This window comes from Gymnoscopelus microlampas, assembly GCF_963454915.1.
Source record: "Gymnoscopelus microlampas genome assembly, chromosome: 4".
In the NCBI taxonomy this organism is placed as follows: Eukaryota; Metazoa; Chordata; class Actinopteri; order Myctophiformes; family Myctophidae; genus Gymnoscopelus; species Gymnoscopelus microlampas.
In genome coordinates this window covers 4,452,107-4,476,057 of record NC_139941.1, presented here as the reverse complement: position 1 = coordinate 4,476,057, position 23,951 = coordinate 4,452,107, and the positions used below count along the sequence as shown (strand labels likewise).

Here is a 23,951-nt window from a genome sequence, read left to right as displayed (position 1 = left end):
TATATTTAGTATAATAATAAAATAGAAAAACATTAATTTATTAACTAACTTAAGAAACACGGCATAAATGGCAGGTATTGTTAGTAGTGGGACATGGAATTCCGATCGGCACCTCCTATTTGTCCTATCTGAGTGTATCTGTGGCTATTGATGTGGTGTGCTCCAGGATTCAATTCTTGGTCCTATTCTTTTCTCCAAATACGTGTTTTAATTAGTTGTTTTAAGTGTAGCCTACTGTAGGCCTATTTCAGTGCTTTGCAAATGATACTCATAATTTTGCTGTGTATAATCCCGTTGATATGTGGAGCAGCGATTCCGGTGCAGTAAATCACCATGGACACACACTCACTCACTCACACACACACACACACACACACACACACACACACACACACACACACACACACACACACACACACACACACACACACACACACACACCAGGGCAGGCTACCATTGAACAAACGCTGAGCACTGTCTGTCACAAGGCTGTCCTGACAACACAGGCCACCACACTAGATTTCCTTTCTGTATATAGACTGTAGGGGTGCTCTGCTTCTCCTTCAGAGCACTACTCATTTCTCAAACTGAGAAATGATACCAGACAGAGATATTAAATATGAGGATGCATGCTCTATATCAGGTTGATGGACATTATTTCCTGAGCAGCCAGAGTGTGGTCTAGCCAACACCAACTTAGGACTCCTGAATCACTGCCCTCCACACTCTCCTATCTAACATCATGGTCTTGAGCTCTACACTAGTGTTGTTATCTAAGCTGTAGCAGTGCTTCTATGTAGCTGGTGCTTCTTGCATTTCCTGGCTTTGTCCTGGGTTAGCTCCATAGTGTCAGTTTGTCCTGGGTTAATTCCATAGTGTCAGTTTGTCCTGGGATAGCTCCATAGTGTCAGTTTGGTTAACTCCATAGTGTCAGTTTGTCCTGGGTTAGCTCCATAGTGTCAGTTTGGTTAACTCCATAGTGTCAGTTTGTCCTGGGTTAACTCCATAGTGTCAGTTTGTCCTGGGTTAACTCCATAGTGTCAGCTTGTCCTGGGTTAGCTCCATAGTGTCAGTTTGTCCTGGGTTGGCTCCCAGAAAATGTGTCCAAACATCACGCAAATATACACATACACATTATCTATAGTCAAGTGATCAAGACGGATCCGTCCTATTTTTCTTAATCCATCCTGATTGGCGAATTTCGATCATTGCTGGCCCATCTATCTATCTACCAACTTAATAGTTGGATGTATTGAAATAAAGAACAGTTTTACAACTAACGCAGGACTTTTTATACATTTTGAAAAGCTAGCTAGCAGGCTAGCAGTCACAGAATTCAATAGATAGATAGATAGATTCTATAATGATGTTTATGAACATTATAAAACTATTAACATTAACAATAGTTATTAATGTTGATTAGGAACATTATGCAATATGTCTCTCATTAGTTAAACGCCAGTAGATTCATAGTTAAAGCTTATTATTGCTTTAAAAACAACAGAAGTATCTTTGTGATTAAACTGCAACAACATGAAGAATGTTAGATGTATTCTACTATGTGCCGTTATCACCACAAGGAGGCAGCAAAGCCTGTATTTTGCCTATATATTGTAAATTGAGCTGTAAAATCATTTTGTTTGTCTGTCAGTCAGTCAGTCAGTCAGTCAGTCAAGGATAAACTGTAGAGTGTGTGTAAGTTAAACTGATATTAGATATTTAAAAAAATGCTGATTGGAAATAGCTCACAAGGCGTTGCGATGCGACGACTTGTGAGCTTAGTAGATCGGCGTGTGTGTGTGTGTGTGTGTGTGTGTGTGTGTGTGTGTGTGTAGATGTCTCCTCCCAGACTGACTCCACACCGCACCCTCCTAGAGGAGGTGCAGGAGGAGCCCTCCACCTCCAGGACAAAGGAGGCGCAGGAGGAGACCTCCAGGACAGAGGTGCTCCGGTTCACCTGCACCATCCTGTCATCCACCCACAACACCACGTCCACTGGAACTCTGGGTAATGTAGTCACCACACACACCAGGAAGTGGGACCCGTGAGGACCCGCTTCAGACCGCATGGAGGACAGGATCTGGACTGAAGGACCCGACCGGACTCGATCTGGAGAACTGGACCGGACCGGATCTGAACCTGTGGATGAAACATCCAGTGGTTTTCATTATTAACTGTAAGTAAAAAATCACACCCTGTGTGAAGGAAGCGGCGCCTTTGGGGCGGGGCTTAACTAATTTCAGTTCGTCCCTATTGGTGGTCTGAGTCCACTTACCAAATTTGTACTTGTTAGCATGCTGCAAACTGGAATAATGGCTGTTTAAAGGCCAGCCAATGGGCAGACAGAGGGGGCGGGGCTTAATAATTACAGTTCGTCCCTATTGGTGGTCTAAGTCCACATACCAAATTTGGACTTGGTGGCATGCTGCAAACTGGGCTTAGGGCTGTTTAAAGCCCAGCCAATAGGAAGACAGAGGGGGTGGGGCTTAATTAATTTCAGTTTGTCCCTATTGGTGGTTTTAGTCCATGTACAAAATTTGTACTCCGTAGCATGCTGCGAACTGGAGTTATAGCTGTTTAAATGCCGTGCTCAAACGGACGGACATAACATACGGACGGACATACGGACGTCAAGTGTGTGTGTGTGTGTGTGTGTGTGTGTGTGTGTGTGTGTGTGTGTGTGTGTGCGTGTGTGCGCGTGTGTGCAGTATTGGCTTGTGTGTGTGTGTGTGTGTGTGTGTGTGTGTGTGTGTGTGTGTGTGTGTGTGTGTGGGGGTGTGTTGAACTGGAGGTATAGCTGGTTAAAGGCCATGCTCAAACAAACGGACATAACATACGGACGGACGGACGGACGGACGGACGGACACGCAGACAGAGTCAAACGTAGAGCGGCTGGCACCGCTAAAAAGGACATTTTATTCATACTATATTTTCAGGCTGCTACCAGGCCTGAAAATCCAGTCCTATATTGTTCTGTTCAGAGCAATGGTCACAGAGCTCTGGTCATTTGAAGTATTAAACACTGCTGTGACGCCTCATATGTGCGACATTTAGGGTTCTAGTCCCTGACATGGGGTCCCTGGTTTTAGAACCCCCTCAAGGAACCATGAGGGTCCCTGGACCACATGAGGGGACCACACTTTGAGACCCTCTGGTGTGTTTCCAGTGACTCTGTTTGACCAGAATGGAACAGAGCCTTCATTAGTATCATTGTAACAACCAGACAGGTAAAGGCAGTAACAAGGGAGAAAAATAAACTCACCAAAGGACCATGTTGAGGGGTCTCTATAGAGCAGTGTTTATCAACCTTTTTTGTGCCAAGGCACACCTGGCTTAGCCAAAAGATCCCAGGGCACACCTAGATATACGGTGTGTGTATATATATATATATATACACACACACACACACACACACACACACACACACATATATATATATATATATGTGTGTATTTATATATAATATACATACTGTAGGAAATAGACAGGGCATATTTGCCAGCACTAGCCTATATATGGATATGCCCATAGATGGAGACAATCGACCCGCAAGTCGTCATAGAGACCCAAACGTGCCATATGTACGGAGTCTGACATCAGCAACCTCTGCCCAGATCTCCATATATAGAGATAACCGTCACGTCCAGGACTGACAGCATAATCCCATATTCGGGCATAACCGACCGTATAAAAGGCTCGATCTGCCTTAGTTGAGTCAGTCCCAGCAGCGACTCCGAACGAGGTTAACCGCTAACAGAGAGAGAAGCATCAATAGAAACCAGTAATAGTTGGTTAGCACAGCCTAAAGCATATTCTCATAGTGGACTTGGATCTGGTTAAGTTCGCACACTGTTCTGTAGCTCTCAGTAGAAAACGTTTATTTAAAATGAAGGCGACAACTTTTTGACCCGTGTGGGTCTTCATCAGATGTGGCTTGTTAAATACAAAAAGCAGGGACGAGTCACAATCAACATCAGCTGTTTTGCTAAAGTAGACATTTGATACACCCACCTGATCTACAAGGCTCAGGCTGCGTTGGCTAGTGTCAAGCCAAGGACTTGTAGATTTGGGAAATATAATTGAGCGGCAGTAAAGCCAACTGTCATCAAGAGGTACAGCAAATGCAATACAAAATATGATGGGACAAATCGTGGAAGGACAAAATCAATAGCAAACAGATGAGTATATACACAATACACATAGTAAGGATACAATACAAATGTAATTAAAAACAGAGAGAACTATCCCAGAAAAGGCTTGACATCAAATTCCTCGTTGAGCCTGTGAGGAGCCATAGTATTGAGTGTATAGATCAGAAGCTTCACGCTTCATAAAAGCTTCAAGCTGTAGTAGTAGGCGATTGTAATCACCACCACGGGGAGGTCTATACACCTTTTCTATCCCCCAATAGCGCAAAGAGGTGATGCTGTGTCCTAACATGGGCTGCAAATGGCATTTGAAAACAATATAACTAGTAAGAAAAGAAGATAAGAATGAGTAGTAACAGTAAAATAATAAAATGACAGTACAAAATAAAACAAAACTCAGTAAAAGGCAGCAGCAAACAGACAAGTCTTCAGCTTTGATGTCAAAGAACGTGATTCAGATGTGACGAGAGTTAGGGTTAGGTAGGGCAACAGCCAGACTTTTGAACAGTCAAGATTGTTTTACTGTTACCTTGCTTTGTTGTTTTCATTTAAAAATCAGTTTAATTTTGCTTGTTTATTTTTGTTGAAAGCTACTGAGATGAAGGAAGACACTAACATTCTTGTGCATATTTGAAACAAAGACAGCGTGTCCCTGGAGGTGTGATACCACAAGTCCTGTTTCAGACAGTACACCAGGTTCTGGACGAAGTCTACTGTAACAGTTAAGGTCAGTACACACCAGGAGCAATTATTTTGTGTGATTACTTCATATTAATTTAAATGAACACAATTGGCCCGTGTTCGGGAGAGGGAACCCGAGTAGGGAGGGTGATATTTTTAATGGCACGTATACACCTACGGCCTGGTGCGGCACCTGTCAGCAAGGAGCGTTGGGCGGGAGGAGTAGGATAGAGGCTCTACGTCCTCCCGGTGGGGGCTCCTCACTGTTAACAACCAAAGTTTGTCACCTACTCAACATCACGTAATCCCCTCTCCAGCTTGGGAATCGCTACCTGGTTCTGGATGACCACCATGAATCCTCTTCCTCTCCCCACCACTACCTGATTGAACCTTCTCCCCCTCCTCGCCATGACCCCCAGTTGTGTGCCCCTCGACTGTCCACTCCGCCTGACACCCCGCCTCCGATGGGGTGCAATACGTTAGTCCGACAGCGCAGCGCTCCGACGTTTCCAATACTAACCCTATACCAAACCCGAACCCTAACCCTAACCGCACGCGGATGCCACATAGTCGGAGAAATGGGATGTCGGATTATCGTATGCCTCCCCCTCCGATGTCCCTGTATCTCTCACCCAACTCACGCAGAAGTTTTGGCACCTGTGTTTTGTTTCGGATTAAGACTTGTCTTAGCTCTGGTGACGTCCCTGCTGCTTTTAAACATGCTGTGGTGCAGCCGTTTTTTTTAGGCCCATCTCACAGCTCCCATTTTTATCCAAGGTTCTGGAAAAGGTAGTATATCTCCAATTTTTTAATCACTCACGGCATCCACAACACCTTTCAGTCAGGTTTTAGAACAGGTCACAGCACCAAAACATCCCTCCTCAAGAGTTTTTAATAAATGATAGACTTTTAACCACTGACTTTGGATCTCCTGCTACCCTGGAGATCCTTGACCTGACAGCAGCTTTTGACACAGTGAATCATCGGACCAGACCAGAGCACTCTGTTGGCGTCACTGGCACTGCTCTACAGTGGTTTAAGTCCTACCTGACTGATAGGAGCTTTACAGTCAGGTTAGGCGAACACTCTTCTAGTGTTGCCCCACTTAACTGTGGGGTGATGATGTACAGCTTTACCTGCCTTTTAAAAACAAACACTATCAACTCAACTAAGCCATTGTTGAACTGACATCAAAGCCTGGATGGAGACTAACTTTTTAACCTGTCAGTTTTAGAATTCAGCATTCACCATACATCCCAGCCAGACCCTTTGCTGACCAGTTGCTTCCAATTGTGCCGGGACCTCATATAAGAAGAGGGGACTCAAGCCTTTGCGGTGGCCGGCCCCAGATTGTGGCCCCTATCAACATTCACTCTGCAGTCCTTGGAGGTTTTTAAATCTTTATTAGAGCTATTTTGTCCCCCTGGCCATGCATACCTTTGCTGTGTATTCTGTGATGCCTTACACTTTGATATGCTGTTTTGCTTTATGTTTTGCTTTACTCTGGTTGTGATCTGTTTAACTTGTTTGTTTTCCTTTAGTGTTTTTTTCCCGCCTTTTGATTTTATTTTTTTCTTCTGCTCTGTTCGCCTGTTTTTAACTGTTTTTTGTTCAGCACTATGGTTCGACCTTGGTCATTGCAAATGTGCTACATAAATAAAGTTTGAGTTGAGTGGAGGAAACGGCAGCAAATGTGTGTAGTGAGGAATTAATTGTCACGACTAAATTGTGGAGAAAAAGCAAAAAAGAAATAACACTAATGCACCAATATGTCTTAGGATAGTTATTTAAATGCACATCATTTTAAGAAATAATTTGTATTGCAAAAATGTATATAATCAGGTTACAAGCAAACCCACCAGAATGATAATACGTATGAGATATCATGTGTAAACTCAGATTGCATCTACATTTTTAAGAATTGTATTTTGATCAAAACACTTGCCAGCCAGAAACTAAAGTTATTGCCCTGTATGAGTCTTCCTGTGCATCTTCAGAAAACATTTTTGATGTAATTTCTTTCTTTTTTTTAGATCATGATTACAAAATGTTAAACTAAAGGGCTATTATTCCATATGAATCCTTAGGTGTCTTTTCAAATTTCTTGTTTCACTAAAGCTAATGCTACAAAATTGACACACAAGAGGATTTTAACCTGTATGAATCTTCATATGTGATTGAAGACATTTTATATAAGTATAACTTTTGCTACAAAATGAACAAGCAAATACTTCCCTAGGCTTTTTCCATGTATGAATCATCATGTGAGATTTGAGATTACATTCAACGGCAAAGCCTTTGTTACAAACTGTACAAACAAAGGGCTTTTCCCCTGTATGAAACCTCATGTGTATTTTCATATATCCAACTTGTCTAAAACTTTTGTTACAAATTGTACATGCAAAAGGTTTTTCCCCTGTATGAATACTCATGTGGTTTTTCAAACCTCCAGCTTGTGAAAAGCTTTTTCTACAAATTGTACAAGAAAAGGGCTTTTCTCCTGTATGAATACTCATGTGGTTTTTCAGATATCCAGCTTTTGTAAAGCTTTTGTTACAAATTTTACACTTTTCACCTGTATGACGCCTCATGTGTGTTTTCAGATATCCAACTTCTCTAAAGCTTTTGCTACAAACTGTGCAAGCAATTCTTTCCCCTGTGTGGATCCTCATGTGAGATCTCATATTTACAGCATGGTTAAATGTTTTGCTACAAAATTCACAAGTATAGGGCTTTTCCCCTGTATGAACCCTCATGTGATCTTTCAGCCTTGATTTATAACTAAAGCTTTTGCTACAAACTGTACAAGCAAAAGGCTTTAACCCTATATGAATCTTCATGTGTTTCTTCAGATATACTTTACGAACAAATCTTTTGCTACAAACTGTACAACTAAAGCGGCCTTTCTTTTCTTTTTGACTCCTCATGGGTGGTGTTTGTTTTGATGACTTCAGGTTCTGGGACAGCTTGTTGCTCAAAGACAGTCTTTGTTGTGTATCGTGTGATTTCTGTGTGTTTGAAACGGACTCATCCCTGGTCTCCCAGTCATCACTGTCTTCAGTGTCAGATTCAGAACAGTGTGAAGAGAGGAGCTGGTCATCAGTAGTTGGTACCCAGTACTCGACGTAAGCTTGTGTTTTCATGTGTTCAGTTGAGGTGCTCGGTGGATGCTGCTCTGCATCTCTGTTTTTATCATCATCTTCACTCTTCACTGCTAGCAATGCGAACGTTGACCGACCAGCCTCCTCTGGACTTAGAAGTACCTCCTCCTGTTCCTCTTTAATCTGTGGAGGTTCTAGTTTCACCTGGACCAGACTGGGGCTCCTCTCCTGATGTTCAAGGGAAACCTCCTCTTTATACTCAGGAAGGAATTGGAGACCTAGAAGGAGGACAGAGAGCAACTCAATGTGTTTTCTGATTGGATTGGATAGACTTGATTCCCCTAGTTACCGATTTGTTTTGTAATGATAGGATTCATGTGAACAAACCCATGTTCCTCTACTCTCTGCTACACTAATCACATCCGACTAATACTAATCACATCCCACTAATTAACTAAACCTGCCACACTTTTCCAAGTGTAAAATTAGGTAAATCTCCTAAAGGTATAGTACACTCAAAAGGTATTTCCCATTAATCAACACTTTTAACACTACTGCTATTTTAACACTATATACACACTTTCAACACTACTTACTTTTAACTCTACTAATACTTTAACACTATCAACACGTTTAACACTATCAACAGTAACACATTTAACAGTAATACTTCTAAACGTGTTACACTACTAATACTGTAACACATTTAGCCTTGCGTAGCCAGACTATATCACTGCGTGGATATGAGTCTGGTGCTTCAGGAAGCATGAGGACGTTTTTTTTGCCCAAGGGGCGGGATCAAAACAATGGCCCTCGACGCAATTGGTTAGACCTACAACCAACTACCAATTACAGTCTCCCATATTCAAATACTGGGCCCTGATTGGTCACCCGTGTCTTCTGGAGCAGGAAATGGATTCTCTATGGAGCGGTGCCATACCCAAATCGCAGAGTGCAATTCTTTTTTTTGCACTCGCAGATTCGTCTGGTCCCAGGCTAGGAATGTGTTAATAGGGCTAGGTTTGAAGGCCACGTAGAGGCCTGAAAATCTAGCGTATATCAAATTGCTTGAGTTAAACCTAAGAAAAATAATAAGTCTCTTTTCCTCTCAATATTTTAGAACACTTAAAGGGATAATTCACTTTCAAAACATTTTGGGGTCATTTTAACGTCTATTTGGGCTTTTGTGAGCACCCCAGACAGTTTTTAAGTTGCTTCATTCAGTATTTAGACGTTTGATATTTCGTTTATCAGACACGCCCCCTTCGTATATAAACCCATTGTAACTTCAAAATCCATACATTTCAAAGTGATAAACTTATATATTACTATATACTGCTGAAAGAGTATGTAAAGTTACAGCTTTAGAAGTAACGAAAATAAACGTAGCACCTAGTCATTTTATCACCACTACTGTACTTACAAGTTTCTTGTCTAAGAACACCGGCCTAGCTATCAAAATATACATCAGGCTGATGCCTGAAGCATATTTTGTTGTACGCTGGTTGTATGCTGCTCGCCAAAAAGAAAAGCAGATGTACAAGATTGTGTCCGGGTAGCTCAGTCGGTAGAGCACTCGCCTCTTGACCACAAGGTCATGGTTCGATCCCGGGCATCGCTGATTCAGCGAATGAGTATGGGTGTGGCAAGTCATGCGTTAAGTACTGAGAGCTGAAGGTGTTGCACTCCACCTCAACAATCCATCTCCAGGGGTCTATCGCATTGCAAAACTCTGCATAAACGCGCTCTGGCTGAGATTTCGAAGCTTTGGTGACAAACATTATTGAATATTTTGTGTGTAAAATCCATGCTATTCATGATATGTTTGATTAACCACAACAGTTTAGCGGTGGAAACAAATTGGACGCGCTGCCTAATACACATTATTCTCGTATCTTTGAATGTAGTCAAAATCTAGATTCGACTTTATATACATTTTACAGGTGTCATGGCGCCCTTGACTTGAGTGCAGAACTCTCTTTTTGGACTATGCTCTTGACAAAACGTTATGGGCCCTGAGAACAGAAGTGCGTGTGTGTGTGTGTGTGTGTGTGTGTGTGTGTGTGTGTGTGTGTGTGTGTGTGTGTGTGTGTGTGTGTGTGTGTTCTTTACTCACAGCCTGTTTCAGTGTCCTCACAAGTGAAGATGGCAGAAGTGCAGGCAGCAGTCCTCCAGGGAGTAGCAAAGCTCAGGTCCTGACTCATTTGCTTCACACACACACACACACACACACACACACACACACACACACACACACACACACACACACACACACACACACACACACACACACACACACACACACACACACACACACACACACACACACACACACAATTCCATTTAAACTAGAGCTATATCATGAGTAAAATAAATTGAGTTGCAGTCTCAAGAGAAAATAAAATACAATTAACCACTTTCAACCTGGCCTCCCTATTTTGGTTTGGTTGTTGTCAGTTGGGAGCTGCCCTGTCAGACATTTCTGAACCTTTCTTCCTCAGCAGGGCTCCAGATTGCAAAGACTGCTAATTGAAGATGAACATGGCAGACTGTGTGTGTGTGTGTGTGTGCGCGCGCGCGCATCCACTCTCTCTCTCTCCCCCTCTACAGGCTGCTGCACACACTCACTGTGTCTCTCGTGTTTGTGCGTGCACGTTGAGAATGCGCATTCCCGCTTTGCCTTCTGTGTGTGTTATACAGAGGTTCCCAATGTACATGTACCAGAGAGAAGGCGGCAGGGAATTGCTAGTTTATGGATTGTACAAATACTAGAAATTCGAGAGCTCAACACCGCGGGGCGAAGGGCTCGCTTCTTTGGGGCTTGTTTTCATTAACCTGGTTGCTTGTTTATCTCACTATACCTGGCAACTGTAGGAAAAACGACACAGACCACATGGGGCCACATGCAGTACTGCAAATACATCGCGGACCCTGAGACCCCCAGGGGATCTCTAGAGAGAGAGAGGAGCCGTGAAAAGGACCCGTATGTATGAGAGCCGTACACCGCCGACCGTATTTGGATATACTTCCACATAGCTCCCGCGGTTCTTGTATTCTTGTATTTGTTTGATGATAAGGTTATGAATAAGTTTAGCGTTAGGCATAGTTTTACTGAAGTTAAGTTTAGGCATAAGGTGAGGTTTTGGCACCGTTTTACTGAGTTTAAGTTTACGAATAAGGTTGGGTGAATACCACCGGATTTGCCCCGGTGCGAATGAGTTTTGGGGCGAGGGGTTTGGTATTCACCGTGTCAGCCAGATTCACCCCGCTCCGTTCAGAAACAACGTGCATGGGGATGTTAAGTAAGTTAACATCGCAGACAGACTTTGTTCATATATATTTCTTTAGCGATATGCAAGTAGCCAGAAGATTGTAGTAGGTTATGCCCATAAAAATCAGCTACCTAACCGTTTGCGTGATCCACGAATTAACGAGCCTCGCGTCGGGTCATTTCATTTATTAAATTCATTGAGCTCATAGGTGTCTTTGTGTAACAGAGAGGACCTCTGTTACAAATGTCATTATTTTATTGTTGAATACCTTTACTTGTTCCCTGTTTGACTGAGATGGCCACTCAGCCAACGAGTTCCACCTGGGGAGTCAAAGTGTTGGCAATCATGATGGGCAAGTGTAATGTGTGCTATAGGTGCAATGGAGACTAGGTGCAATATGGTTGAGGTGCAATATAAGTTTTTATTGTTAAGGTCTGATTGAATGCCTAACAATGCCCGTGTGTTTCAGCATGATTGGGCTGGACGATATTAGGATAGCTGGGGGGGTTATGATGTGCTGGTGTGAGTGGTAAATGATGTTGTAGTGTGAAGAAGGAATTATTGAATAACCTTTGTAGTTAATGAGACTTGTAATACTTTTAAGGCTATTTATGTAAATGTATTTATGTTTAGTTAGATATTTAAAATGTCTTAGAACAACTCTGTGAATGGTGCAGTAATGGTATAGTCCAGACTGATTAGCTTCAGCTGGGTATAAAGGGCAGCTGCCATTTCATCAGAGAGCAGAGGGTGAGAAGCTACACACTACCAGGATTGAGTGTTTCAGCTAAATGTCTTGGTACTATATGTTTTGCTCTGTGTTGGTGAAATAAATACACCTTCGGGTTACACCCTACAAGTGCCTCTGTACATCCTTCCAGCAGCTAAGACGGTCCTCTTCACACTCTGGAAGGCATACATAACTTTAATCTCAGTCAGTATTATTATTATTGAGAGATTGAGGAAAACGAGAAATCTTTGTGGATTTCACATAATATACATAAATTTACCGCAGCAGCAGCACAATCTAGGAGGCCTTTTTGATACGGTTGGGTTTCACACCTGATGCGTACTAGTGATGTGTCGGTCATGATCGATCGGCTCATAAGAACTAGTTCTTTGCCGTGAGCGTGAACGAATACGTTCATGACTCGAAACTGTTGCGTTCACGGGTTCGTTCATGCCCCGCCCCCCGATCCGCAGGGTCGCAAACACACACACACACACACACACACACACACACACACACACACTGGAGGACGGGAGCTTCAGCGTGCTTCCCGCGACAGACAGGCGGACATGCATTGCAAATTTTGTGGATTGAAATGAAGCACTGCTGTTGTGTTGTTAGTGTTGTATTCATTGTTCCTGTACAAAAGACCGGTGGTGATCAGATAGCACGACATTTAACTATGAAAGAAATGCAGACAACGATTGTCAGGTCACGGACAATTAACACGTTTCAGAATGAATGCAAGATGCAAATCTGCACAGCCAGTCAGCCACATAGTATAGCCAAAATAATAATAGTAACCAGAATGAATAAAATGTTTGAAAATAGCAGATCTACAAGCTCACAACGCTAAAGTGGTAAATGTCTGTTTTATAATGTAATGTAACAAGTAACTAAAGTTTTCAAATAATTGTAGTGGAGTAAAAGTACAATAATTTCCTCTGAGATGTAGTTGAGTAGAAGTAAAAATACCGATAATTGAAAATACTCCAGTAAAGTAAAAACACTTTATTTATTTATATGTATTATTAATTTAAATATATTACTTCTACACATTATATTACAAAGAAGATGGTGCAATTAGATGGTGAATGACAGTGCTTTGTTTCTGTACAGAGTAGACTACTGTGCAGTCATGTCAGTGTAGTCAGTGGGATCAGATGCACACAGTTTCATGCAGTTAGCGCAGCGCATCGCATACGCTCCGCCGGGACCTGAAGCGGAACTGAACGAGAACGTGAACGAATCATTTGAACGAGTCTTTGCCGTGAACTGAACGAGAATCATTCGTTCACCGAAATGAACTGTTTTTCCCATCACTAATGCGTACCATACCGATACCGAGCACACAAACACATCAAGCTCTTCCAAGTGTAATGAATCTCAGTCTTAAAGCAACAGTACAACAGTAGAGGCAAACCAAACAACAGTTGATGCTATAATTGATTTTTTTTACTGTCCAGGCTACAAATAAGTCAATTGTTGGAAATCAATTCTCATCTACAATTAAATATCATGGTTGATGTAATAATTACTGTTTTGAAGAGACTGTTCTGTAGTGTTTTACACAAAATCAAAAGGCAATGGATTTTAGTAGTATATTATTGGATAACTGTGTGCACCGCACTGTCGGCAGTGGTACCCCTTAACCCCAGGCAGGGCAAGTAGAAATTTAGATGGGGCGAGTAGATATGAGATGTACTAAAAACCTTAATGTGCAACCCTGTCATTATAGGCATTTTCAAAAGGAAGTGGAGAACATTGAATCCACTAACCTCTGTTTCACTGGCATGAGCAGTCACTTTACTGTCACTGTGATCCTCCAGGGAGGCAATATCTTCTCCTCCTCCTGTGAAGGCCTCCCGGCCAGTCTCTCTGGTCTCCACAGCCCCACAATGCATCTCTGCAGCACCCTTCACCTTCTCAACCAGGAGTTCACTCTCACCCTGGTCCTCAGTATCTGTTGACTGATAAGAGACACACGGACATGGAATGGACCCAGAATTTTCTATATCAGCATTGTTGCTGTAGGCTGTCTTATTTGGTACCATGTGCCATTGCTCTACTTAATGTAACTGATTGCAACTCAAATTTGATATACAAATAACGTTTACTCTCTGATCTTACCCAGGTTGAAAACAATTCAGGAAGTGATGATAGTCTTATTGGCCATGTGTGTAAACTTAAGTATGCTTACAAGTCAGGAAATTACATCTAATAAACTGGTCATTAGCCCTCTACAGTTTCAATATCAACAACAAAGCTATTCCAAAAGCAACACGACAATAAACAAATCAAGTCAAATTCAAAATGTCCAGTGGGAAAAAATGTCCATATCCGTGTAACGTATATCATCTTTTAGCTGCAAATCATACATTTTCATGTACTCACAATGGTTATCAAAAACAATGAAATAATCATTAGTCTTTTTTTTCTCTTTTGCTCCACTTTCTAATCTATATCAACGAAAGGCGTGGCCAGGCCCAGAAGGACGTAGTTCCGGAGGTCATCTTGGATGATCACTATAACAACAGCTCGTATCAACAACATTGACACTGAACCCAAACACTACAATGGATTTATTGGTAAAGGACAGAAGATGGATCGGGCAATGCGTGGCAGAGATATACGATACAGAGATAAGCTCAACGCGGACGCAAAGGCACGCTACCTGGAAAAAACGACTGAACTCTGCGGATTCTGGTTCCACCGTAGCTTGTGGTTCCGACGTAACCTCTGGTTCTGGTTCCAGCTCCGTCTGTCGAGCTGCTGTGCGTGCTTGACTTCTCGCTGCCCTCCGGCTCAACAGCTCTGTGTTGTGCAGTGATGCATTCGCCTCTGTGTGCCCCAGATGTAATGACGGTGCCCAGTCAGAGTCACAGTCATTCATTTCATAGGCTGGTTTACCTGAAAAGAACAAAGTTGTGTTGCTTAGTCGTGTAACCGAAATATATTAGTCATAATGAGAATTAACTATTTATATATATATATATATATATAACATATGTAATGTATACATTCATTAATCATTGAGTAAGTGAACGGGACATGAACCAGCTTCATGTGCAAACAACAACATAACAACACTGGTGAAAATAGTTATCTGTGTAGCATTAGAGTCAAATGTGTTTTGATTGTAACTTAAACTTACCCTTTTCAAAATGCCGTGAACACACATACATGTGTGGGCTAATGTTGTTGAAGGTTATGTTACTTCGTCCTACAGCGGACACCCAAGCCATACGACGTTTCTTTGATATCTCCGACATCTGATCTCCATACTTTTGCTTCCAGGTTGGAAATCCGTACATTTTAACTCCAACGTCTGAGCACCTGCTATTGCACCCGACAATGCAGCACCATCGTACCATTGCTAAATTAGAGCGACAGACAAGTTAGAGATAGAAGAGAGATGGAAGATAATGTACACAGTCAACACTTGCTGCTTGATAGACAAGAGGGTAAATAGTTAAAAAAAAGACCCCCATACCACCCCACCAAAATTATCACACTCACAGTACCTCATTAATCTCCACCTACCACCAGTTTCATTACTTGATTTCATTATTGAAGCTTAGATTTGGAAAATGATAGCACCCAGTTGTGCCTGGTCGGGGTATTATTACAACTGGTATGTTGGGTCAGGTGCAATTACAACAATGAAAATGAAAATACATTCCTTTGGCATGCAGTGGTCCATGGGTTGATACAATAATAATAATAATAATAACTAGAAAAAGTGCTCCTCGGAGCACAACTCTCCGCTGTTGGGAATGTTGGGAATGTTCTATCTGTATAAGTGTCCTATCCCTCCTGTCTGTATAAGTGTCCTATCCGTCCTGTCTATGTAAGTGTCCTATCCGTCCTGTCTGTGTAAGTGTCCTATCCGTCCTGTCTGTGTAAGTGTCCTATCCAATTGTTACAGTATCCGCCTTTTCTCAACCATTTCGTGATTGTTCCTGTCTTACCTCACTCTTACCAGACTTGTGTTGGGAATGTTGGGAATGTTCTAATTCTTATGTTCTAACTGTCCTATCCATCCTGTCTGTATAAGTGTCCTATCCGTCTGTATAAGTGTCCTATCCGTCTTGTCTGTATAAGTGTCCTATCCGTCCTGTCTATGTAAGTGTCCTATCCCTCCTGTCTGTGTAAGTGTCCTATCCCTCCTGTCTGTATAAGTGTCCTATCCGTCCTGTCTGTATACTGTAAGTGTCCTATCCGTCCTGTCTGTATACTGTAAGTGTCCTATCCGTCCTGTCTGTGTAAGTGTCATATCCCTCCTGTCTATGTAAGTGTCCTCACCGTCCTGTCTGTGTAAGTGTTCTATCCGTCCTGTCTGTATAAGTGTCCTATCCGTCCTGTCTGTATAAGTGTCCTATCCGTCCTGTCTGTATAAGTGTCCTATCCGTCCTGTCTGTGTACTGTAAGTGTCCTATCCGTCTGTGTAAGTGTCATATCGCTCCTGTATATATAAGTGTCCTATCTGTCCTATCTTACCAGCACAACTCTCCGCTGTTGGGAATGTTAGGAATGTTCTATCTGTATAAGTGTCCTATCCGTCCTGTCTGTATAAGTGTCCTATCCCTCCTGTCTGTATAAGTGTCCTATCCGTCCTGTCTATTTAAGTGTCCTATCCGTCCTGTCTGTGTAAGTGTCCTATCCGTCCTGTCTGTGTAAGTGTCCTATCCAATTGTTACAGTATCCGCCATTTCTCAACCATTTTGTGATTGTTCCTGTCTTACCTCACTCTTACCAGACTTGTGTTGTAAGTGTCCTATCCCTCCTGTCTGTATACGTGTCCTATCCGTCCTGTCTGTATACTGTAAGTGTCCTATCCGTCCTGTCTGTATACTGTAAGTGTCCTATCCGTCCTGTCTGTGTAAGTGTTCTATCCGTCCTGTCTGTATAAGTGTCCTATCCGTCCTGTCTGTATAAGTGTCCTATCCGTCCTGTCTGTATAAGTGTCCTATCCGTCCTGTCTGTGTACTGTAAGTGTCCTATCCGTCTGTGTAAGTGTCATATCCCTCCTGTCTATATAAGTGTCCTATCTGTCCTATCTGCCAATTATGTATCAGCCATGCAGCCATTTCGTGATGGTTCCTGTCTTACCTCACTTTGACAGTGGCATACAGTATTTCACCGTATTGTCACGTGTCACGTGAGGCTTGACCAATCGGTGTGTCGTATTTAGAAAGTGAAAACAATACTCTCCTGCGGAGAGTAAATAACTACACACGCCAACAGATCCCACTCCAAGGTTTTTTTTTAAAAAGGTGGCAGCCCTGATGGGAGTGATCTGTGGCTGTGTATGTGGATTACATGAAAAAGTACGTAATGTCACAACCATTCTAGGGCTATAGGGCTGCGGCATAATGACGAATTATCATTTTAATACGACGGCTTCCCTATTTATTTGAGTCAGAGAGACGTCCTACACAGAGACACAACAAGCAGAGAGGAGCAGAGAGAGACACTGCTCTGTTGTTGATGATGATAATAATGTCTCTTTGGCTAGCAGTAATAATCCTTGTAGAACAGGGGTCTTCAACAGGGGGTCCGGGACCCCTAGGGGGTCCTCAGAGTTACTTCAAGGGGTCCACCAAATCTTTGTGTGATATATTATTTCTTTCCTTAACTTGAACCCTAGCATCCCTATTCTGAAGAGAACTTTAGCCAAAAATAGCAGATCTACAAGCTCACAGCGCTAGATCTGCTATTGTTGGCAAAGAGGTATAGGTGTAGAGGGGAAAAAGAGCAGACCAAGTAAACAAAAAAAGTTTAATCTGAAATTAAATTTTATACAATATAGAGGGGGTCCCTGCTTCATCTGTCTCTCAACTAGGGGGTCCTTGGGCTGAAAACGTTGAAGACCCCTAGCTGTTGTAGAATTAATGGGAAGTTATGGACGTTAACTCTTCAGTGAATTAACTACTGATGCAGCTCACTGGACGTTAAACAGCTAGTTAGCTTCATTAGCTTAGCATAAGCACAATTCTCTGTTCATACTCTCATATCCACGTTTAGCTCTGGTCCATAGCGTTAGAAGGAGTTCTCCTTCTAACGCTATGGACCAGAGCTAAGCCACGTAGTGAAGCTCCAGTATTCATGAAAACAAACATTGACAATTTGACACAAAGCTAGCTGTAGAATACAACTCTCGTAGACGTATTTATGATTCTGACGTTTTCAATCTACGAGAGTTGTAGGGTTCACCCCCCATGGACACAGGGACTTTCTGCACTATACCCCGTAGACACTCCAAACATGTACAAATTGAAAATAAAGGTGCTTACCCCCACGCCTCAAATGTTAACTCTCGCTACGGGGTAGTAGTTTAATGTAATAATCCATATCTTTTAATAAAGAAGTGTTTTAATGCCGTCTGTGGCCGAACGCCATTTTTTCACCCCCGTTTACTTCCTGTTTACATTGAGTGTCGGAAGTTCCCCATTCCGACAGAATCGGCCACAGACGGCATTAGAACACTTCTTTATTGAAAGATATGGAGTATTACATTAAACTACTACCCCGTAGCGAGAGTTAACATTTGGGGCGTGGGGGTAAGCACCTTTATTTTCAATTTGTACATGTTTGGAGTGTCTACGGGGTATAGTGCTGAAAGTCCCTGTTGTCCATGGGGCGTGAACCCTACAACTCTCGTAGATTGAAAACGTCAGAATCATAAATACGTCTACGAGAGTTGTATTCTACAGCTACATTCCCACACTTATCCAAATAAAGCCTGGTACACAATACTGTACCTGAAAGGAGGAAATAAAGTGAATCAATACAGACAGTAGACAGACAGACAGAGTTGCTGGCTGCTTTGGGGAGCTGGAAACATCACTGTATCGTTAGCAGTGTTGCCAGATTGCGTGAGAGAAATAAGCAACCAGGTCTAGGAAAACTAGCCCAAAATAAGCAATTGAGCACTTTCTTAACCTATGCAGACCTACAAGCTTGTAGATCTGCTATTTTCAAAAACTCTTGCAATACAATGTGGAATATTTGAAACATTCTAACAACGCAAATGCTCCCCTGGGCACAAAACATTTATGAAAATATTAAAGAACCACTGGTTTAAATAATAATTAAAAAAAAACATTGGAAGCAAGCAAGCTTAAATAAGCTTACACTTCAGAAACGCAACCCACAACTACCAATATGTACAAGCAACTTTACAGAAAAAGACACCCAAAGTCGCTTATAATAAGCCGACATGGCAACGTTGATCATTACGCATCATGCAACACTAACAAGACATAACTAATCAATCATAGAATGAGCTGATGCTGAATAAATAAATAAGTAACTTCACACATGAATGAATCCCGTTGGATAAATGATCACAATAAATGGTCAGGGAGCATGTGTAGAAAGAACAGCATAAAGTCGCCTAATCAAGTAACAATTAACAAGTAACAATCAACGAACAATATTCTTTTTGGACTTTTTAAACAGCGTAGAATTGAATATTAGGCTCCATGTAGATGTAAACCCAACTTGTGTTCTGTTTTCTCCTGTGTGATTGTGCCCCCTAGTGGGCTGCATTCATTACTGCATGGATAATCATCCATACCAATGCTTGAGTGAAAACACTTCACTGCAGCCAAGTGTTTTCTGGTCTATTTATAGGAGTTAAAAACGTATTTTATTGTCAGGGTAGACATTTTCTTTTGGCATATATCTGTTATCTAAAAATCACATTGATTTTGACAGCATAGTCCTCAAAGTTGAGGTTTCACTGCAGTAATTGTAATAATATACATATTACAATGTACTGCATTGAATACTGAAAAGCTTCTGCTGATAGGTCAAAGATGTTTCTCAGGAGGAAGTGTAAAATAGTCAAATACTCCATATTTGATGCATAAATGATTTATTTTAAAAGCTACTGTCTGTTTTTCCACTTAAGTCTACATAAAAGGAAATCTTTTTAATAAAACTCTCATGAATCAAATCAAATGTTGGCAGTGAATACATATTGGTTTGCATGGAGACTGCTGTGAAGTCCAGATGTGCCTCGGGATTTATCTATTTTACACCCACACAGTATATAGCCTAGGTTCTCAAAGCTTTTATACCAGGACCCCATTTTATGGGTCAAATATTTTGACGACCCCACACTTGATTTGTAGAGCAATTTTACAATTGAAATAAAGAATTTAAAAATGAATAGGAATATTTATTATAAAATACATTTACTCTGTGATTCCTGTTCATGTTGTATCTTGTCAACAAGGTTTAAAAGCTATGGAAAATGACATTTCACTTGAAAACACTTCTGGGTCATTTTAACATTTAGCTTACTCAGGCTTTAGTGTGTACTACAGACATTTTTCAAGTTGTTTGATTACATTTTTCTCTCCGCCAGGCTGAAAGGCATGGCGACACTATGTTTTGCACCCTGTCCGTCCGTCCGTCCGTCCGTCCGTCCGTGTGTGTCTGTCTGTCTGTCTGTGAACAGCTAATCTCCGGCACCGTTGGCTTGATCGCAGCGAAACTTTGCACGCACACTCCATGTGCCAGAGCAGAACCTCTGCTCTGTTATAGCGCCACCAGGAGGCCGATTTGATCAAAAAAACATTTTGACAGTACTCCTACAGATTTTGTCCAAACTTCACGCAAATCGGTACACAGTATCTCTATATTCAGATTTTTAATATTCCATCGTGATTGGCTAAGATTGGTTTGCAAAGTTTGCAGGAGTGCTCCGTTTTGAACTAATTGCCTGAAATCATGAACACAGCGTGCAATTTCCGTGAAATGTTGCACACACATTCCCACTAGGCCGGGGAAGAAATGACACTTGAAAATGTTCAAATCAGGCGCTATAACAGGCCGATTCGTGTTTTTACCTATAACTGCACCAATCTGTGTAAAACTCTGTATGTGCACTCCCTAGAGGCAAAATTTCACGCAAATCAGTACACATGATGTCTATAGTCATGTGATCAAGACGAATCTGTTTGATTTTTCATATTCCATTTTGATTGGCTAAGATTGACATCTAAGGTTTGCAGGAGTGGCCCGTTTTGAACAAAATGCCGCGAATCATGAACGCAGCGTACAATTCCGGAGAAACTTTGCACGCACATTCACATGCACTAATTGACCTTGCTTCGGACACTAATTACCTCACACACCAGGCAGCGGAGGACCGTGGGCTTGTGAGTGAGCCGGTCACGCTGATCATGCAAGGTGTGGGAGCAGTGCCGCTTTAGACTCCGCAGGGGCTCTACGCATGATACGGGACACATGCACGCGCACACAGCGCGCGTGCATGTGTCCCTCCCGTGCGCGCGCGCGAGATTTTTTCCGGGTTTCCCGCGGATAAAGTTACTTTTTTTGTTACTTTATTTCGGTTTTAGGGTGACAATTGAGCTGCGCAGCCTGCGCTGATGTGAACGCAGTAATGCACGTTATTTTCTGCTGAAGGGAGGGGGCGGAGAGGGGGCCTCTTTGATCGGCGGGTAGGCGGGGCCCCACGCAACCTGCGTAGTGTGCGTGTAGGGAGAAGCGGCCCTGTGTGGGAGGAATGGAGACAAGTGGATACGAGGAAGGACAATGTGTCTCTCAAAATGGAGGTTGGAAGAGCTTTGGAGAAATTCTTACCAGGGGCAGCCACGCCGGGGGAGTTGAGGCGCCCGAAGAAGGTGGACATGCTCATCAGTGCCAGAGAGGGTCGGTTGGCACCTCAATGATTGATGAGGTGCGGCGATCTGGTGCTGTGGGGCGGCCCACTGGGAAAGACTGTCAGTGGTGTGCACCCAGACCTCTTTGAGGAAGTAAAGGTCGGGTCCACACATCATCAGTCAAAACACCTTGCACGCTCCATGAGGACGGCGACCGTCGAGGTGAAAGAGAGTTCCTCAGAGGAGGCTGTGAAGGAGACAGCAGTAGAGGAGGCTACTCCTGAACACGAGGCAGTGGAGGAGGCTGCTCCTGCACACAATGCAGGCCTCCTGCGGGGAGATCCGGATGTGCTGGGCCCCGTCCTCCGATGCCCTCCGAGGACATCGTGAGGGGAGTCGATCGTGAGGGGAGTCGAGGCCATACTGCCCTGGGTTCAATCTGGTCACGGTGGGAGGCTTGGAGCGACGTACAAGACTCTGGTCCGGTCTAATCACAGTGGGAGACTTGATGCGACGGAGAGCAGGCTGGGGGCACTGGGACTGCCAGAGCTACTCGGAGAGGACTCCGTGTGGCGAAATGGTCCCAACCTCCTGGCCTCCTGGCCTGTGGAGGAATGGCCCATGGAGTCCGCCTCCGACTGTCCGTATATGGAGTGCTCCTTAGCGAGGAGGGAGCCTTCGTTGTGTTTGGTTTAATGAAGGACTCTACCGACTCCGAGGTGGCTAGCAAATGCAAATACCTGAACATCTTACAACAGACTGAATCTTCCATTCTCAACAGTTTTATCGATGCGGGAGGCAACAAACTGCTAGAGGCTGGCCAAAGACGCACCTTACCCCGACATGAATTTCCAGGCACAGATCCTGCTCACCTTGCAGAAGCTGCCTCTCAAGGCAGAACACTTAATGGAGAACTACACATTCAGCATGGTGAACAATATGAGGAAGAGAGGCTTGACAAAACTTGAAATGTTGGCAACTCAGCTGATTATGGACTGGGTGAAAATCCTCTTCCCTCATGTTCAAGGACGTATCGAGCACGTATTGAATCAAATCACTGAGGAGTACTCTGTGCCCGGTCTGGTCTACGTGAACTACGATGCACCAGAGATTTGGGGAGACATCCAGCCTGTCGAGTACGAGGATGATGAGAATGTGGAAAGCAACCCGAGGACCGATTACTCAGAGGAGATCAATGAGGAGAGCGATGGAGACAGCGACTATTACCAAGATGATGGAGACAGCAACTACTGTGAAGACTAGGAAGACGATGACGAGGAAGATCGTGCTTTTGAATTTTTGGCCAATTGTATAGTGTAATAATTGGTTCAACATACCTGTAGGTGTTTGGAGATCTGAAAACTCGTGTTTGAGACTTTTGCTAAATGTTTGAATTAATGAAATTACAGAGTAAAAAATAAATCAGACCAATTTATTTTTTACTCCATGCCATTTCCAATCAGCTTTTTTGTTACTTGCATGTGCAAGATTGTGATCCTTCAGCGTTTTGAATTATTCAATGCTATATACTGAACTAGGGGATAGCAGATTTTGGTACAGTGTTAGTACATTTCTTTTTAAATTTACGATTCTGTCCCCATCGGTACACAACTCGAACGGTGCGCCTCCGTTGTTGTAACCGTTTTTTGCTTAAAGGGAAATACCACTCATTTTCAACATTGAACTATGTCTTTAATACACCTTAAACCTGAGGTCATGTGATCAGTGACATATGCAAGGTGTACTTTTGGCTCCGCCCCCTCTGCCAAAAGTACACCTTGCGTATGTCACTGATCACATGACCTCAATCAATTATCCAGTTCTAGGCAACATAGAAGGGGGGGGGACTTTTTTCTTATTTCCAAACAACAGCTCTAAGGTGTATTAAAGACATAGTTCAATGTTGAAAATGAGTGGTATTCCCTACTTCCTAACTTAATATTAGGGGCTGTTGTCTGTCATCAAGTGGCCCGAGTGGTCTGCCTAGCTGGGGGCGACAAAAAAACTATGCGTAAACCTAACCTTAATCCTAATTTTAAAAGATAAGATAAGATTAGATAAGATAAATAACCAGTGCAGGAAGAGGGATTCGATCCTGAGGCACTGAGATTGGAAGTCTAAAGGTCCTTACACACCGGGGCGATTTTTACGTGCGAATAATGCGTTTTTTTTTTAAACCTTATAAAGTCAATGGCTCCGTACATGGAGCGAAAAAGCGAAAAAGCGAAGCGAAAAAGCGTCTTTTAATTATTCGGAACGAGTCCGAATTTTGCGTATATTTGCTATATTCGCCGGTGTGTAACAACCTTAATGCTTAACGTTACACGCCACTGAGCCATCGAGCCCATTATTGATCTTTTTTTCTAATATTTTGTGGAAAT

General features: G+C 42.7%; 1 protein-coding gene across 1 annotated transcript; it reads right to left on the bottom strand.

The window, feature by feature from the left end:
- Positions 1–6,755: 6,755 nt before the first annotated feature.
- On the bottom strand, positions 6,756–18,714 carry LOC311044464 (uncharacterized protein). Its single transcript, XM_084056071.1, has 6 exons — positions 18,697–18,714; positions 15,087–15,308; positions 14,607–14,842; positions 13,711–13,902; positions 10,047–10,137; positions 6,756–8,208 (listed from the first exon to the last, which is right to left on the bottom strand). Exons 2-6 carry the CDS (start codon positions 15,304–15,306, stop codon positions 6,980–6,982), a joined length of 1,968 nt encoding a protein of 655 aa, XP_083912197.1. The 5' UTR covers positions 15,307–15,308; positions 18,697–18,714; the 3' UTR covers positions 6,756–6,979.
- Between the last annotated feature and the right edge of the window lie 5,237 nt (positions 18,715–23,951).

Excerpts from the sequence above, each read along its gene's own strand:
- LOC311044464 (XM_084056071.1), bottom strand. The coding sequence starts at position 15,306 with ATGGTACGATGGTGCTGCATTGTCGGGTGCAATAGCAGGTGCTCAGAC. Across the intron at positions 10,138-13,710 it reads CTCATGCCAGTGAAACAGAG|CAAATGAGTCAGGACCTGAG; the intron begins GTTAGTGGATTC and ends GTGTGTGTGAAG. Across the intron at positions 8,209-10,046 it reads TGAGGACACTGAAACAGGCT|GTCTCCAATTCCTTCCTGAG; the intron begins GTGAGTAAAGAA and ends TCCTCCTTCTAG.